Consider the following 18,659-nt stretch of genomic DNA (forward strand, 5'->3'; position numbering starts at 1 on the left):
TGATTGTACAATCTACTTTAGATCTACCAGGAAATATATAGTATAAGGGCCTGTTTATTTTATACAAATGCAATGAATTGTTTAGATGTGTCCTCATATTACATTGCTTTTATAAAATCTAAAGGAGCTTGTACAATCAGATGGTGAAGTTTATGGCTACCTTAAGTCTCTGTTGGGGAGGAAAACATTAAAGCGGGGTTCCACCCTAAAGTGGAACTTCCGCTGATCAGAACCCTCCCCCCCTCCGGTGTCACAATTGGCACCTTACAGGGGGGGAGGGGGGTGGAGATACCTGTCAAAGACAGGTATTTACACCCACTTTCGGGCATAGACTCCCATGGGAGTCTATGTCATTTCCTGTCCTGCCACGCTGTCTGCTGGGACACACACGGGTCCCAGTGACAGCACGGACAATTCCTATTGCGCTGCGCAACTCGCGCATGCGCAGTAGGGAACCGGGAAGTGAAGCCGATTCGCTTCACTTCCTGATTCCCTCACCTAGAATGGTGACGGCAGCAGCCGAGTGCCGATCGACCGATCGGCCTCGGCATCGCTGGAACCCGGGACAGGTGAGTGTCCATTTAATAAAAGTCAGCAGCTGTAGTATTTAAAGCTGCTGGCTTTTAATATTTTTTTTTTAGGTGGAATCCCTCTTTAAGGGAGTAGGCTCTGTGTGTGAATGGACATGCCGTTCAGGAGCGAGTCTGCTTGGGTGCCCCCATTGCAAGCTGCTTAATGTGGGGGCATTTGGCAGGAGGGAGGGGCCAGGAGTGCCGACGAGGGACCCGAGAAGAGGAGAATCAGGCTGCTCTGTGCAAAACCGCTACACAGAGGTACGTATGACAAGCGACTTTAATATCACTTTAAATGTCACGTAGTGTTGCCCTGTCTCCTGGTGTTCAGTTATATTGGTGTGGTGGTCCATAGTATTGGTGTAGTTGTCTGTAGTATTGGTGGGCTGAAGTATTGGTGTGGTGTGCAGAATCAGCTCAGCTGCATCCCCCCCCAAAGCATGTACACAGCAAATTCCCAACTCCTCTGCACAGTAAGAATTAAAGACAGGTCCTATAGGCGTGCACATGGGGTGTGTCTGGGTACACCCTAATCTGGGGGCAAGTAACTGTTGGAAACCTGCTGGTGAGGAGGGTGGCGGGGTGGCATTTAGTGGAACTGATTGGCTGTACAGCTCTCTAATAAGCCCAGAGGGGTCTTGGTCCTCAAAGTAAGTTTGTGAGAATCCCATCATCCCTGTCACCGTGATTGAACCTGGCTAAATATAACAAAAATACATTAAGAAAGGGTTAGCTGTCATTATTTGTAATTTGGTTTTAAAAAAAATCATAAAAATGGTCTGCTCAGTCTAAAATGCCCGGGCCTATTTTTTGTCCCAGTCCGGGCCTAGTAAAATCACTGCTCCTAGCCAAACAAAATGTTAAAAACGTTTTTTTGTTTGGTACATACTCCCTATGGGCATGCCCAGCCTCATGCCATTTGTTTGCCTATAACTTGCTTATTAGCCTAAAAAATGGGCAAAACTTTTTTTTTTTAACATTCAGCTCCCATTGACTTCAATGACATGATTGGCTAATCACCAGTGTCAGCTTTTTACAGTTCCCTGTACAGCAGACAGGGAGAGGGGGAAGAAATGCAAGCAACCAATTAATTGTGCTACAGTACGTATTATGTTCTAACAAGTAACATGCTGATAGAAAGAGAGAGCAAAGTGAGTGATTGGTGAGTTCATCAGTCTATCGCTCCTCCTTAGCAGTCACAACCTGGTGGGAGGGAGGAGGGTCAGTTTTCCAAAACTGTGGCAGAGAAATATAAGGTCTCCTCCTTTGCCAGAGTGGGCTCTGCTGTGTGGCAGGATTTGTGCAAATCTCTGGATTGATGAACAGTAGTGTTGCCCCGATACTGGTATCAGTGCGGATACTGAGCATTTGCGTGAGTATTCATACTCGTGCAAATGCTCTGATACCTGAAACAGATACCTTTGTAGTGCAATTTGCGTCCATACATAATGAATGGCCTCAAATCACTCTGCAAAGAATAACAAGTGATTTGAACAGGAATGTGGTACAATTTCTGTTTGAATCACATACAGTTTCCCCCATTGCTCCTTTGTGAACTCAGGCTTGTCATAGTGACTTCAGCCTGGGTTTACACAGGAGTTGTGTGGAATACCGCATGCAATTCTTTGCAGTGCGATTTGAACCCATTCATTTTGTATGGGCTCAAATTGCACCGCAAAAGGTATTAGTACTCAGTATCGGTGAGTACTTGATCAAAAGTATCGGCACTTGTACTCGCCAGTAAAAAAAGAAAAGGTATCGGTGCATCCCTAATGGACAGAAATGCTAATTCTTTGGCAGGTAAAAAAGCTCTCTTATATGGATTTATGTATAACTAGGAGTTTGCCATGCTGTTATATGAACAAAGATACGTCAGGGTAATTCTCATTAAGACATCCCACAGCAAAGAGTGGCTTGCCCTACTGTGATAGCAAAGTGTGTATTATTGCTTTGGCTCTGTGGGATAATATTTCCATAGAGGCGTTCCTGCTTCTAGAATGAAGGTCCAAATCAAACTGTTAAAGTGGTTGTAAACCCTTACAAACCACTTTGACCTACATGTAGGCCTAGATTAAGGCTTACCTGTAGGTCCAAGAAAGATCTCCTAAACCTATACGGTTTAGGAGATATTTACAAAAAGACAGCCACCGCTGTCTACGGTGCATGCACCGTAGACAGTGGCGCGCAGGCGCACTGGGCAGGCCGCAGATCGCGGAGATATGCCGTGAGTGTTGGCTCCCGTGCGCATGCGCAGGAGTGACGTCATCGCTGCTCCGGCGAATCACAGCGCCGGAGCAGCGAGACCCGGAAGTCTGAAGACGGAGGACCTCTTTGGAGGCTTCGTTCTCAGGTAAGTTATTCATAATGAGCTAGTATGCTATGCAAAAGCTTATACGCTCCCCCCTCTCCGGTGTCACATTTGTCACCTTTTAGGGGGGAGGGGGTGGGGGAACAGGGACCTGTTTTTGACAGGTCCCATTCCCCACTTCCGGGAGACAGGCTGCAGCCTGATTTCCTCAATGTTTGGCCCCCTTCCTCCTTCCCCTGGTGCCAGGCCAATTAGAAAGTGCAGTGCAATAGGGAACCAGGACTGCCTGGTTCTCTTACATTAAATGGTGAAAGCAGCACCTGGGAGTCGATCCGAAGATCAGCTGGGGTGCCGATATCAGGGGCTCCCTGGACAGGTAAGGCTAATATTAAAATTCAGCCGCTACAGTATTTGTAGCTGCTAAATTTTAATTTTTTTTCACCCAGGCTGGACCTCCTCTTTAAACTGCTTGCATTCTATGGTGTACTGAAGTAGAATTCTGGGCTAAACCTAGTCTTAATAATGCTCCCTCCCAAATCCTAAACCTATGCTGACTAGCCTGTGTAAGAAAGATGTATTTTTAGACTGCTCCAGTCTGGTCACACAATCCCCTGTGTCAGCCAGCAGTGGCTGCAGCGCAGAGGAGAGAGCACTCAACAATGTTTGGGAATGCCTGGGAGCCACCAGCAGGCTCCCATGGCCCTTCCATTGTCGTGGTCCCTTGTCTAGTCTGCAGCAGCTGCTGACTGACACAGGGGTGCCATATCATGTGACTGAACTGGAGTTGGCTGAAAATAGGTATATACGTCTTACTTACACTGGTTAGTCAGCATAGATGTTAAGAGTTGGGAGAGAGACATTTTAAGACATTTTGTCTTTAGTTCGGTTTAGACCGGAATGAATACAGAACTGCATTAATATGATTATTTTATTTCTGCCTGAAGTTAAGCTTCAAAGATATCAATAAAAAGCATTTTTTTATCTGTTTGGTAAGTGCAAAAGATTAGCTGTTGATCCTACCAGAAATTCAGTGCCATTCTATGTCCTACGCACTCTGCAATGTTATCTCAATCAATTTTATCAACCCTGTCCAATCTCACCTTTTTGAGCAAACCACATCCTCTCTATGCCAAGAAAAAAAAAGGAGGAAAAGGTGTTCTGCAGCCTTAACACATTTTCTGCCTTAAAGTGACAATGCTGCTTTTCCATAGATGCATCGCAGTGAGCATTGTCACACTAGGACAGGAAATGTGTTACTAGCAGGATCAACAGTTGACAATAAAGGAAAAATAAGGCTGAAAAAGACAAAGCAAATGCAGCCAGAATATCTAAGGATTGGTAAGCTGAAAAATATTATATTGTTTTTTTTGGTTTAGTTTCACTTTTAAGCTTATGCCTCTGTGGTTTACATGGAATACCTCACAGTTTAAAAATGGTTGGTGGTCTAAACTATAGCTATAAGAAACAAAGCCTTCTATTGAAAATCCATGTTCTTGAAGTTAATTGAACACCGATATTTTCCATTAAGAAATTTGGAGCACACAAGGCTGGAGATACAAGGACAGGTGTGGTGCAGACGTTTACCGTGGAAGGGGACCTGAAGCAAAAAAAAAAAAAAGTTAAAATATCTTAAATATAAATAACATCCCAGTGGCAAAGCTTAGAAAAGAAGCATTTTAAAGCATAAGAAATAGAGACAGATAATACATTTAATAGCAAGAATACAAAAAAGTAAGGCTGGGTTCACACTGATGCAGCCACGGTTCCCAACAGGGGGTCCGGTGCATCCTCTTACACCGATTCAGGTGTGAATCACATAGCTGCCAAATGTCCCGAATTTCCCAGCACATTCCCGGGATTAGGACCCGATTTAATTTTGTCCCAGGAAATGTCCCGGGAAATTGGGTTTGTCCCGGCTTTTCGCCGCCGGCTGCCATTTTAAAGAAGACCAGAAGCTGGTCTACAATAGAGATGCTGCAGCGCCGCCCACCCCTGCTGCCAGCGTGTGTGAAGTGTATGGAAGGTGGGCAGTGCCGCAGTTCAAACTCTTTCCGTGTGGCAACGACGGCGTCTGGAGGATGTCGGGGGCCCGTCAGAGTCTGGATGTCGGGGGCCAGTTTGGATGTCGGGGGTAGTCTGGATGTCAGAGGGGGGCTAGTATGGATGTTGGGGGCCAGTCTAGATGTCGAGGGGGGCTAATGTTGATGTCGGGGGGGCCAGTCTGGATGTCAGAGGGGGGCCAGTCTGGATGTCAGAGGGGGGCCAGTCTGGATGTCAGAGGGGGGCCAGTCTGGATGTCAGAGGGGGGCCAGTCTGGATGTCAGAGGGGGGCCAGTCTGGATGTCAGAGGGGGACCAGTCTGGATGTCAGAGGGGCCAATCTAGATGTCAGAGGGGCCAATCTGGATGTCAGAGGGGCCAATCTGGATGTCAGAGGTGCACCAGATGTTAGGAGGACTGATGGGGACACCAGATGTAAGGAGAGGCTCCACTGATGGAGACACAGATGTGAGGAAGGCTGCTCTGATGGGGCACCTGATGTAAGGAGGGACTCTGCTGGGGGCACCTGCTGGCATCTGGTGGCAGGCAACATGGCTAGTGATGCGCTCATGGCTCCCACTGATTCTGCATTATGGTGAGTTGAATGATTTCATTTTATATTACAATGTAATAATAGAAATAATGCGCTTCAATCATCCTGACACCATAACAATCATGACACCGGGATAATTGAAGCGCTAACACCAGGTATTTGGCGTATCTTTATCTGCTGATTGTCAAATTCTGGAAAACAGATATTGCTATTGTGGTGTAGGATTGGGGGCTACTGTCCCTCCATCCCTCCCCCGTTTCCCTCTCCATCCCACATTCACCTCAGACTCTAACCACACCCCTTTGAGCCACGCCCATGTAAGCCACGCCCACGGTTTTACGTAAACCATGCCCATATTTTGCACGCGTCGCATTTTCACCTTTTCTTATGCCACGCCTATAACCGCATGCCCCACCCCTCATTATAATACAACTCCACCTACTGTCGAAAAAGTGTCCCGATTTTTTTTTTTACAATGTTGGCAACTATGGAATCAGGTCCAAATTTTTGCCTAAATTTGCATCTGGAACAGAGCCAAAGATGCGCAGGTCCCTTTACAAATGCAGACCGCGGCCGCCTCAGAGCTGTGGGAACCAGTTCCATTAAGAGCCAGTCACAGTCTCCTGTCATTCGCATAAGTGTGAGCCCAGCCTAACAGATCACTGCAGGCTTGATAAATCCACATAAACCATAATTCTAACTAGGAAATAATCTTTCAGAAACTAAATAACAGAATCAGAGAAAATGTAAACATGTAAAAAGGTGAAAAGGAAATAGATTTCTTACATCGACCAGCTATTATGCTGATGTGTGGCCTGGTTGGATGAAGATATTACAAAAGCTCAGTGAACCAAAAAAGCGCTATGTGCAGAATTTTTTTTTTTTTTTTATTTAAAACCTGTTGCACAGATGTAGTATTAATATATGATGTATAAGTGATAATGCACATGCTTTTGCCATTTCAATAGTCATTTTCAGCTATGACACCTTCATGCTAAAAACAAGGAATGCTATGAGAAATAATAATTGGTATAACATAACCACTTGACCTCCAGAAGGTTTTACCCCTTTCATGACCAGAGCATTTTTTGCTATTCATGGGCAGCTCCAGACAATTTTATTTGGGGGTGCTGTGTTGCTGCTGCAAGTATAAGTGGGGGAGAGGTTTTGGATGTGTCCAAAAAATGGGCGAGGCAAAAATGTGCATGGCCAAAACATGTGTTTTTCTTCATGCACTTAGCTTGTAATATGCAACCTTTTACCCTTTGTACAGACAAAAGAGGGTCTTGAAGTACAATAAATAGCCCAAATGGGACCAGCAATGATAACCCCAAAAAGTATTGGGGCAAATAATAACCCCCAGCAATTCTAAGGACCAGCAATGCCATCTCCCAGCAAACGTAAGGAAAAGCAATGATAATCCCCAGCATATGTCAGGGCCAGCAATAACCTCCAAGATATGTCACAATAATAAAACCCCAACATGGCAAAATATTTAAACCTTGGCACAGCACAAAATTTAACACCCAGAACAGCACAAGAATGAACCCCCAGCGAAGCACAATGTGTAATATGTAACCACTTGCACAACACAATCAATGTGGGCAGCATAGTGGTGTAGTGGTTGGCACTCTCACCGAGCAGTAAAAAGGGTCAGAAGTAAAAAGGGTTGCTGGTTCACATCCCAACCACGACACTACCTGCCTGGAGTTTGCATGTTCTCCCTGTGCCTGCGTGGGTTTCCTCTGGGTACTCCGGTTTCCTCCCACACTCCTAGGACATGCTGGTAGGTTAATTGGCTTCTGTACAAAATTGGCCCTAGTTTTGAGGTCGACCGATATATCGGCCAATATTTGCAGTTTAATTAATCGGCATCGGCCAATTGTGCTGATAAAAAGGCAGATTTAGAACTACAGCGCGACTTGCAAATGACTTCTGTAATAGAAGTCAGTGCAAGTTGCCTGAGTCTTCATAGAAGCGACCTTCCTCCTCTCTGGGCAGTCTGCCAAGAAAAGAGTAAAGATATACAATGTTTAATTTTTTTCAAAATTTGATTCTAGCTTCCATCAACACCCAAAAAGAATGGCACCTCATCCCAATTAGAATATTTTGAATAATGGAAGAACCAAAAGGAAAGAGGGGATTTTTTCGGTGCTTAATTAATTTGAGTAGAAAAACATAGAAAAAGCAATAGATAAAAATATAAAAGCAATTATTTTATTCTCATGTATTAAAATTTTCAAGAAATTTTTTTTTAGGGAAAGGGAGAGGGGAAAAAGAAAAAACCTACACACAAGAAACCTCAAAGAAAAGTGTTGGTTCTGTTTGGACTTTTTAGGCAAAAATGAAAAATAAAAAACAATATATTCAAAACTGTTATTTATTTTAAGAAAAAGTTATTTTACATTTTTTTTTTTAAATGAAGACAAAAAAAGAGGGAATTTATAAAAACACATCAAGACTTACTTGATATCCTATCAAGATTTGTACATTCTACACAAAGTTATTATTCATTTCTATATAAGTATCCAAAAAAATTTCTTTGAAAGCTTATACATTCATACAAATGAAATAGGATATCAAGTATAAAACTAAAACTTAGATACGTTGTGGCGCTCTACATGTTTCGCGTTTTTGAACGCTTCTTCAGGAGCTTTAGGGCCGGTTCACACTGCAGGCGAGGCGAGGCGACTCCGACTTGCCTCGCCGCGACCTGCAGCGGCCTCGGCGGCGACTTGCAAATGACTTCTGTATAGAAGTCAATGCAAGTCGCCCCGAGGTCGCCCGAAAGTAGTACAGGAACCTTTTTTCTGAGTCGGAGCGACTCGAGTCGCTCCTCTCAGAACGGTTCCATTGTACAGAACGGGGGCGACTTGCGGGAGCGAGGCGAGGCGAGTCGTGTCGCCTCGCATCGCCCGCTGTGTGAACCGGCCCTTAACAATTTTCCAAAATGTAAAAAATATATATCAATCATAACATACATAACATAAGGCATTACACATATATTTATTTATACAGTCTATCAATATATTGAGATGTTGAAAGGGAAAAAAAAAAGGGGGGGGGAAGGGGGGGGAGGGTTATTGGGACAGGGGAAAGTGTATTTTGAGAACTACAATGATTTGAAAGCAATATGGGAACGGATGTGACATTTGGATTCCATGCATATAGTGTCAATATTCACTATTAAAATTAACACATAACATGTGTTACGTAGATATCTACATATACAGTAAAGTTACATATAGTGACTGGTCCACATAACAAACAGATTGAAGTGCTTGTAATCGACTATCCCGACTAAGGATGAGCCGAACACCCCCTTGTTCGTTTCGCACCAGAACCTGCGAACAGACCTAAACTTCGTGTGAACTTTAGAACCCTATTAAAGTCTATGGGACTCAAACGTTCACAATCTAAAGTGCTAATTTTTGAAGGCTAATATGCAAGTTACTGTCCTAAAAAGTGTTTGGGGACCCGGGTCCTGCCCCAGGGGACATGGATCAATGCAAAAAAGAGTTTTAAAAACGGCCGTTTTTTCAGGAGCAGTGATTTTAATAATGATTAAAGTGAAACAATAAAAGTGTAATATTCCTTTAACCAGTTGCCGACCGCCGCACGCCGATGTACGTCGGTACAATGGCACGGGCAGGCATAAGGACATACATGTACGTCCCTTGCCTCCCGCGGGTCGGGGGCCCGATCGGGCCCCCGCCCGGTGCCTGCGGCGGTCGGTATTCGTTCGGGAGCGATCCCGGACGAGGGGACGGCCATTCATTCATGGCCACCCCCTCGCGATCGCTCCCGACGAATAGAACTTCCTCTCCTGTAATGTAAACACAGGAGAGGAAGTGATGTATTCTCTCCTCCGTGTCGGTATTTTTCGTTCCGACACGGAGGAGAGCGGATCAGTAAGTTGCACCAACACTCACACACACAGTAGAACATGCCAGGCACACTCACACCCCCCCTTTACCCCCCGATCACCCCCCCAATTACCCCTGCCCCCCAGTCACAGTGACACCAATGTCATTTTTTTTTTTTTTGCATTGGTGTCATTTGTGACTGTAATAACTGTTAGGGCAGTTAGAGTTAGCCCCCTTTAGTTCTAATGTACCCCCCTAACCCCCCCAATAAAGGTTTAACCCCGTGATCACCCCCCGTCGCCAGTGTCACTAAGGCTGGGTTCACATTGCAGCGGTTTATGAGAACGAATGTGATTCGCACCGCACTGCAGTGCAAATCACATCCGATCTCTGTGCGATTCGAGTTCAGCCATTCGCCGCACCCGCCATACCCGCCGCACCCGCCGCAAATTCGCACGGGACCCTTTTTTTGGCCCGCAGCAGAATCGGATCGCATGGGTGTTCACACCATGCGATCCGAGTTTGCAGATCGCACTGCGATATGCGAACTGATCTGGGGGTGTCAGTAACATTTCACTGACACTCCCAGCAGTTCGCATAGGGCAGTGTGAACTGCCGCCGGGAGGCATGCGATGCGGGAACCCGCCGCGGATTCGCGGCGTTTCCGCATCGCTCCAGTGTGAACCCAGCCTAATAAGCGATCATTTTTCTGATCGCCGTATTAGTGTCACAGGTGACGCTAGTTAGGCAGGTAGGTATTTAGGTTCGCCGCAGCTTTTTATAGCGCCAGGGACCCCCATATACTACCGCATAAAGCCCCCTGATTGCCCCCTAGTTAACCCTTTCACCAGTGATCACCATATAACTGTTACAGGTGACGCTGGTTGGTTAGTTATTTTTTTATAGTTTCAGGGCACCCGCCATTTATTACCTAATAAAGGTTTAACCCCCTGATCACCCGGCGGGTGTCATTTGTGACTAATAACTGTTAGGGCAGTTAGGGTTAGCCCCCTTTAGTTCTAAGGTACCCCCCTAACCCCCCCAATAAAGGTTTAACCCCGTGATCACCCCCCGTCGCCAGTGTCACTAAGGCTGGGTTCACATTGCAGCGGTTTATGAGAACGGATGTGATTCGCACCGCACTGCAGTGCAAATCACATCCGATCTCTGTGCGATTCGAGTTCAGCCATTCACCGCACCCGCCGCACCCTCCGCAAATTCGCACGGGACCCTTTTTTTGGCCCGCAGCAGAATCGGATCGCATGGGTGTTCACACCATGCGATCCGAGTTTGCAGATCGCACTGCGATATGCGAACTGATCTGGGGGTGTCAGTAACATTTCACTGACACTCCCAGCAGTTCGCATAGGGCAGTGTGAACTGCCGCCGGGAGGCATGCGATGCGGGAACCCGCCGCGCATTCGTGGCGTTCCCGCATCGCTCCAGTGTGAACCCAGCCTAATAAGCGATCGTTTTTCTGATCGCTGTATTAGTGTCACAGGTGACGCTAGTTAGGCAGGTAGGTATTTAGGTTCGCTGCAGCTTTTTATAGCGCCAGGGACCCCCATATACTACCGCATAAAGCCCCCTAATTGCCCCCTAGTTAACCCTTTCACCAGTGATCACCATATAACTGTTACAGGTGACGCTGGTTGGTTAGTTATTTTTTTATAGTTTCAGGGCACCCGCCATTTATTACCTAGTCTCACTAGTGTACCCCTAAATTTAGGGGTGTCTACTTTCCAAAATGGGGTCATTTGGGGGGGGTTTGTGCCATCTTGGCATTTTATGGCCTTCAAAACTGTAACGCCCTTAGAAAGCCTGAAGGCGGTGCTTGGTTTTCGGGGCCCCGTACGCGGCTAGGCTCCCAAAAAGTCCCACATATGTGGTATCCCCATACTCAGGAGAAGCAGCAGAATTTATTTTGGGGTGTCATTTCACATATGCCCATGGCATGCGTGAGCAATATATCATTTAGTGACAACTTTGTGAAAAAAAAAAAAAAAAAAAAAAAGTTTGTAATTTTCCCGCAACTTGTGGCAAAATATAAAATATTCCATGGACTCAACATGCCTCTCAGCAAATAGCTTGGGGTGTCTACTTTCTAAAATGGGGTCATTTGTGGGGGTTTTGTGCCATCTTGGCATTTTATGGCCTTCAAAACTGTAATAGGTAGTGAGGAGTGAAATCAAAAAATTACGCCCTTAGAAAGCCTGAAGGCGGTGCTTGGTTTTCGGGGCCCCGTACGCGGCTAGGCTCCCAAAAAGTCCCACATATGTGGTATCCCCGTACTCAGGAGAAGCAGCAGAATTTATTTTGGGGTGTCATTTCACATATGCCCATGGCATGCATGAGCAATATATCATTTAGTGACAACTTAGTGTAAAAAAAAAAAAAAAATTTTTTTTTTGTCATTATTCAATCGCTTGAGGCAAAAAAATAAAATATTCAATGGGCTCAACATGCCTCTTATCAATTTCCTTAGGGGGTCTACTTTCCAAAATGGGGTCATTTGGGGGGGTTTTGTACTGCCCTGCCATTTTAGCACCTCAAGAAATGAGATAGGCAGTCGTAAACTAAAAGCTGCGTAAATTCCAGAAAACGTACCTTAGTTTGTAGATGTGACAACTTTTGCGCAAACCAATAAATATACAATTATTGACTTTTTTTTTACCAAAGACATGTGGCTGAATGCATTTTGGCCTAAATGTATGACTAAAATTGAGTTTATTGGATTTTTCTAATAACAAAAAGTAGAAAATATCATTTTTTTTCAAAATTTGCGGTCTTTTTACGTTTATATCGCAAAAAATAAAAATCGCAGAGGCAATCAAATACCATCAAAAGAAAGCTCTATTTGTGGGAAGAAAAGGACGCAAATTTTGTTTGGGTACAACATTGCATGACCGCGCAATTACCAGTTAAAGCAGCGCAGTGCCAAAGTGTAAAAAGACCTCTGGTCATTTACCAGCAAAATGGTCCGGTCTGAAAGTGGTTAAATTTCGCACCTGGGGGTGTCTATAGTATGCCCTTGAAGGGGCGCATGTTTCCCGTGCTTTGAACTGTCCCTACACAAAGTGTCATTTGTGCAGGAAAAAAAGTCTTTTAAAATCACTTGTGGCTATATTGTCGGCTCCCGTAATACAAATAACACTCAATGAGTGTTCTCTGTATTAGCCGACAATTCATTCATTGATGAAAAAAAAAAAAAAGCATGGGGGTTCCCCTAAATTCAATTACCAGGCCCTTCAGGTCTGGTATGGATATTAAGGGGAACCCCCGCATCAAATTTTAAAAAAATTTGACGCGGGTCCCCCTAAAAATCCATACCAGACCCTTTATACGAACACGCAACCTGGCAGGCCGCAGGAAAAGGGGGGGTGAGAGAGCGTCCCCCCTCCTGAACCATACCAGGCCACATGCCCTCAACATTGGGAGGATGCTTTGGGGGTCTGTGACCCCTCAAAGCACCATGCCCCCATGTTGATGTGGAGAAGGGCCTCATCCCCACAACCCTGAGCGGTGGTTGTGGGGGTCTGCAGGCGGGGGAGCTTATCAGAATCTGGAAGCCCCCTTTAACAAGGGGACCCCCAAATCCCGGCCCCCCTGTTTGAAATGGTAAGGGGGTACAAAAGTACCCCTACCATTTCACAAAGAAAGTGTAAAAATCCCAGCGCTGATGTTTCTTATATTAGGAGGGCGTGGCCACCCGTCAACTGACCCCGCCCCCTCTGACGCTGGTGAGGGGAGCCAGGGATTCCCTAATGATGTATGGGTGACCCCGCCACCTCTGATGTAACGGAAACCTGCGTTACATCAGAGGGGGGCGGGGTCACCCATACGTCACTGGGGAACCCCATAGCTTTCCTCGTCAGCGTCAGAGGGGGCGGGGTCAGGTGACGGGTGGCCCCGCCCTCCTAATATAAGAAACGTCAGCGCTGGGATCCCCGCAGTGTCTCAGCAGTGGAGACAGAAGACGGATGTAAGGACAGCGCTGGACTGAGAGATCCCCCGTTGCTGGATCAGATCAGCCATCGCTGGACCCCGGAGAGACGATCATTTAACCATTTTTACACTTTCTTTGTGAAATGGTAGGGGTACTTTTGTACCCCCTTACCTTTTCAAACAGGGGGGCCAGGATCTGGGGGTCCCCTTGTTAAAGGGGGCTTCCAGATTCTGATAAGACCCCCGCCCACAGACCCCCACAACCACCGCTCAGGGTTGTGGGGATGAGGCCCTTCTCCACATCAACATGGGGACATGGTGCTTTGAGGGGTCACAGACCCCAAAGCATCCTCCCAATGTTGAGGGCATGTGGCCTGGTACGGTTCAGGAGGGGGGGCTCTCTCGTCCCCCCCTCTTTTCCTGCGGCCTGCCAGGTTGCGTGCTCGGATAAAGCGTCTAGTATGGATTTTTAGGGGGACCCCCACGTCAATTTTTTTTTAAAAATTTGATGCAAGGTTCCCCTTAATATCCATACCAGACCTGAAGGGCCTGGTAATTGAATTTAGGGGAACTCCCACGCTTTTTTTTTTTAATCAATGAATGAATTGTCGGCTAATACAGAGAACACTCATTGAGTGTTCTCTGTATCACGAGAGCCGACAATATAGCCGCAAGTGATTTTAAAAGACTTTTTTTCCTGCACAAATGACACTTTGTGCAGGGACAGTTCTAAGCACGGGAAACACCTTCACAGGCATAGACTATAGACACCCCCCAGGTACGAAATTTAAAGGAATATTACACTTTTATTGTTTTACCTTAATCATTATTAAAATCACTGCTCCTGAAAAAACGGCTGTTTTAAAAACTTTTTTTTGCATTGATCCATGTCCCCTGGGGCAGGACCCAGGTCCCCAAAAACTTTTTAGGACAGTAACTTGCATATTAGCCTTTAAAATTAGCACAAATCTCCCATAGACTTGTACAGGGTGTTCCGGCTTTTCTAATTTGCCGCGAACAGCCCCGTGATATACAGCACTGACACCTGCACCGTAAGCAGCCCCAGGAGGAAGTCAGCATAGCACAGGGATGGTGGGAGCCCCTCATAATGAGCATAGCACAGGGATGGTGGGAGCCCCTCATAATATGCACAGCAGAGGTACAGCCCCAATAGGAAGTCAGCACAGCACAGGAATGGTGGGAGACCCTCATAATAAGCAGCCCCAGGAGGATGTCAGCATAGCCCAGGGATGGTGGGAGCCCCTCATAATAAGCAGCCCCAGGAGGAAGTCAGCACAGCACAGGGATGGTGGGAGCCCCTCATAATGAGCATAGCACAGGGATGGTGGGAGCCCCTCATAATATGCACAGCAGAGGTACAGCCCCAGGAGGAAGTCAGCACAGCACAGGAATGGTGGGAGCCCCTCATAATAAGCAGCCCCAGGAGGATGTCAGCATAGCACAGGGATGGTGGGAGCCCCTCATAATAAGCAGCCCCGGGAAGAAGTCAGCACAGCACAGGGATGGTGGGAGCCCCTCATAATGAGCATAGCACAGGGATGGTGGGAGCCCCTCATAATGAGCATAGCACAGGGATGGTGGGAGCCCCTCATAATATGCACAGCAGAGGTACAGCCCTAGGAGGAAGTCAGCACAGCACAGCACAGGGATGGTGAACTTTACAAACCTACAGGTCATATTTGCAGCCACAAAATAATTACTAGCTGTGCACACATAGTCCCACCACATGGCCAATGACATAACACATGTATGAGGTGAATCTGGGATCGACAACTACAAGCATTCTTTTTTTATATGTGAAATTCTGACAATTCCGGACTCTTGAGACAATGGAGGCGAGGGAAGGCCAGGGTAGGCAAAGAAGAGGGTGCAGGAGATGATCACCAGCACCAGCACCGTGATATACAGCACTGACACCTGCACCGTGATAGAGTGATCTGACACCAGCACCGTGACCTAACACATGTATGAGGTGAATCTGGGATCGACAACTACAAGCATTCTTTTTTTATATGTGAAATTCTGACAATTCAGGACTCTTGAGACAATGAAGGCGACGGAAGGTCAGGGTAGGCAAAGAAGAGGGTGCAGGAGATGATCACCAGCACCAGCACTGTGATATACAGCACTGACACCTGCACCGTGATAGAGTGCACTGACACCAGCACTGAGATAGAGAGCACTAACAGCAGCACTGATACCAGCAACTTGCTGCTGGGCCCCAAAAATATGACACCGCTCAACCTCTTCAAAAAGGAGGGTACGGGCATATAGTACGGTGTGCTTTTTAGGTTGTGATTAGCAGACTGTACCTCACTCAACCCTATATACTGTAGTACGCTATACCTTACCAGTCCTTATAAGGACCTTTGTGGAACTAGTAGGGTGTGATTAGCAGACTGTACCTCAGTCCCTATACTCATAAAGGACTGCTGCAGAATAGGGCAGCAGTCAGCAGTAGTGCACCTCAACCCTATATATTGTGGACCTATACCAGTCTTTAAGGATTAGCAGACTGTACCTCACCCAACCCTATATACTGTAGTACGCTATACCTTACCAGTCCTTAGAAGGACCTTTGTGCAAATAATAGGTTGTGATTAGCAGACTGTACCTCAGGCCCTATACTGATAAAGGACTGCTGCAGACTAGGGCAGCAGTCAGCAGTAGTACACCTCGACCCTATATATTGTGAACCTATTCCAGTCCTTAAGGATTAGCAGAATGTACCTCACTCAACCCTATATACTGTAGTACGCTATACCTTACCAGTCCTTAGAAGGACCTTTGTGCAAATAGTAGGTTGTGATTAGCAGACTGTACCTCAGTCCCTATACTGATAAAGGACTGCTGCAGAATTAAGCAGCAGTTAGCAGTAGTGCACGTCAACCCTATATATTGTGGACCTACACCAGTCCTTAAGGATTAGCAGACTGTACCTCACTCAACCCTATATACTGTAGTACGCTAGACCTTACCAGTCCTTATAAGGACCTTTGTGGAACTAGTAGGTTGTGATTAGCAGACTGTACCTCAGTCCCTATACTGATAAAGGACTGCTGCAGAATTGGGCAGCAGTCAGCAGTAGTGCACCTCAACCCTATATATTGTGGACCTATACCAGTCCTTAAGGATTAGCAGACTGTACTTCACTCAACCCTATATACTCTAGTACGCTATACCTTACCAGTCCTTAGAAGGACCTTTGTGGAACTAGTAGGTTGTGATTAGCAGACTGTACCTCAGTCCCTATACTCATAAAGGACTACTGCAGCAGAAGGGCAGCAGTCAAGTATAATATTCTTTCTATATTTGGAAGAAAGAATATTATACGTGTACAAGCCTATTACCATACCAGTCCTGAAAAGAACCTTTGTGGACCTAATAGTAACAGCTACTGATTAAACTGACTGTCCCTCACTGCCACACACAGCTCCCTGCCTGTCCCTATTTAAACTGACAAAACACAGGCTCCTGCAACAAGAACTTGAATAGCACTCAAAACTATATCCTGTACTACTTTACCATACCAGTCCTGAAAAGGGCTTTTGTGGACCTAATAGTAACAGCTAATGATTAAACAGACTGTCGCTGCTGCACACAGCGTCCTGTCCCTCTCTCAGCCCTGACAAAAGACAATCTGCAGCAACAATGACTGCAGTGCCTCAAACATATATCCTGAACTACACCTAACACCTATACCATACCAGTCCTTAAAAGAACTTTTGAGGACCTAATAGCCATCGATTTGGGTCACTGCAGTCTCTCCCTGCTCCACATAGCAACCTCTCCCTATAGTGACAGAAGAAAGAATGTAAAATGGCCGCTGGATCGGGTCTATTTATAAGTTAGGAGGAATGTCCAAGTGTCCACGTGCTGTAATGTCTCAATTGGCTGTCCTGTACCACATGATGGATGTGTCATCATAGGTCAAAGTTCTTTTACACAGTAAAAACACGGAAGTCCACCGGGCAAACGGCGGCAATAGTCCACCGATCGGGCGGACCGCGAACAGCCGAAATTCGCCGCGAACCGACCGCCGGGCGAACCGTTGGGCCATCCCTAGTCATAACAATACTTACTAATGCAGAGTATGGTGTATGGCTGAGAGTGTAGTGGTCAGCTGATAAGGACTAAATGCGCCCGGATTGCGATGTACCGCTACAACAGTACACACTTACACCCACAAGCTGAAAGCTTGTTTATTAGGTGCCTAAGAGTATGTAAAAAATGGTCCACATTAATGTATAAAAAATATTACTGAGCTAAAGTATAGGACAAATAGTATCTAGGAGTATAGACTTACTCACAGCGTTCTGTGGCATCTAAAGCAGGCACAGCATTTCCATCAATAAATCCCGCTGAGTAAAGCCAGCCTTATATGCTCCCATCCATCGAGCCAGTGTTTGACGTCACCAGCTCGATGCGGACACTCCCGACGGCACTGCGCATGTCCAGGAGGAAGGGGGAGAGAGATGGACTACGTTACCCATAAGGCCATTGACCTAACAATGAGCCTTACGTAATCCAGTGATCACCAATCACTGAGTACTTGGGCAACATCTGGCTGGAATAAAACAAGCCTAAGCCATACAATCTGACCCCCGTACTGTCTCCTCAAAGGGCACCCACCAAAGCGCCGCCGTGACAACGGTGCACCAATGGGAATACTCCCAATCAAGAACGCCCTGGGTGTCCGTATGACCTCCCGAAGAAATGCCAGAGTTTGCCCCCTGAAAAACAATGGAAAATTACACACCAACCAGGGCTGCTGAACAGAGTGGGAGGAGAGGGGGGCAGCGCACCCAGGGGCAATGAACCCACGACCCAGACAGGGACCTAAATGGCTGCGGTCCTGGGACAAACTGCCAGAAGCTCAAGGTGTGGAGGATTAAAATAAAAAATAAGAAGACATATACGGCACAACAGAATGAACTAATTTGAATTCAAATTAATTATATTTTAATCAATATACAAAATTGAAAAGAAAAGAGAAAGGAAAAAAAAGAAAAGGATGAAGGAAGAGAAAAAAAAAACAAAAAAAAACAATTGACTGCATCCGGCCTCCCTTTCCTCCCTCCCCCATCCAGGGCAGTCAGATGAGCTGCATAGGATACATAGGCACTCAATTATTTAAAGAAACGATCTATAGCTCAGGCTCTCATTAAAGCCTGGAAAGCAAGTTGCCTTCAAGTTATATATCCATCTTGCCTCGAACTGAAGCAGCGTTTTATCAACACTGCCTCCTCTCGAGGACAGTGGAACATGATCTAGGGCAAAAAACCGAACAACTTCTGGATCAAAGGCATGGTAGATGCCAACATGTCTGCTAACAGCCGTAACCATCTTTTTATT

General features: G+C 46.1%; 1 protein-coding gene across 1 annotated transcript in view; it reads right to left on the reverse strand.

Annotated features, from left to right (window-relative positions):
- Positions 1 to 4,354: 4,354 nt before the first annotated feature.
- The window catches only part of LOC143984134 (prokineticin-1-like), a 252,225-nt gene continuing 237,920 nt past the window's right edge, over positions 4,355 to 18,659 (reverse strand). Inside the window, exon 3 of the mRNA XM_077484444.1 lies at positions 4,355 to 4,477. Coding sequence (XP_077340570.1) covers positions 4,355 to 4,477 — 123 coding nt within the window. The remainder of the gene's footprint in view (positions 4,478 to 18,659) is intronic.

This window comes from Lithobates pipiens, unplaced genomic scaffold (genome assembly GCF_037356315.1).
Source record: "Lithobates pipiens isolate NorthernLeopardFrog02 unplaced genomic scaffold, aLitPip1_a1.2 Scaffold_16, whole genome shotgun sequence".
NCBI classification, from domain to species: Eukaryota; Metazoa; Chordata; class Amphibia; order Anura; family Ranidae; genus Lithobates; species Lithobates pipiens.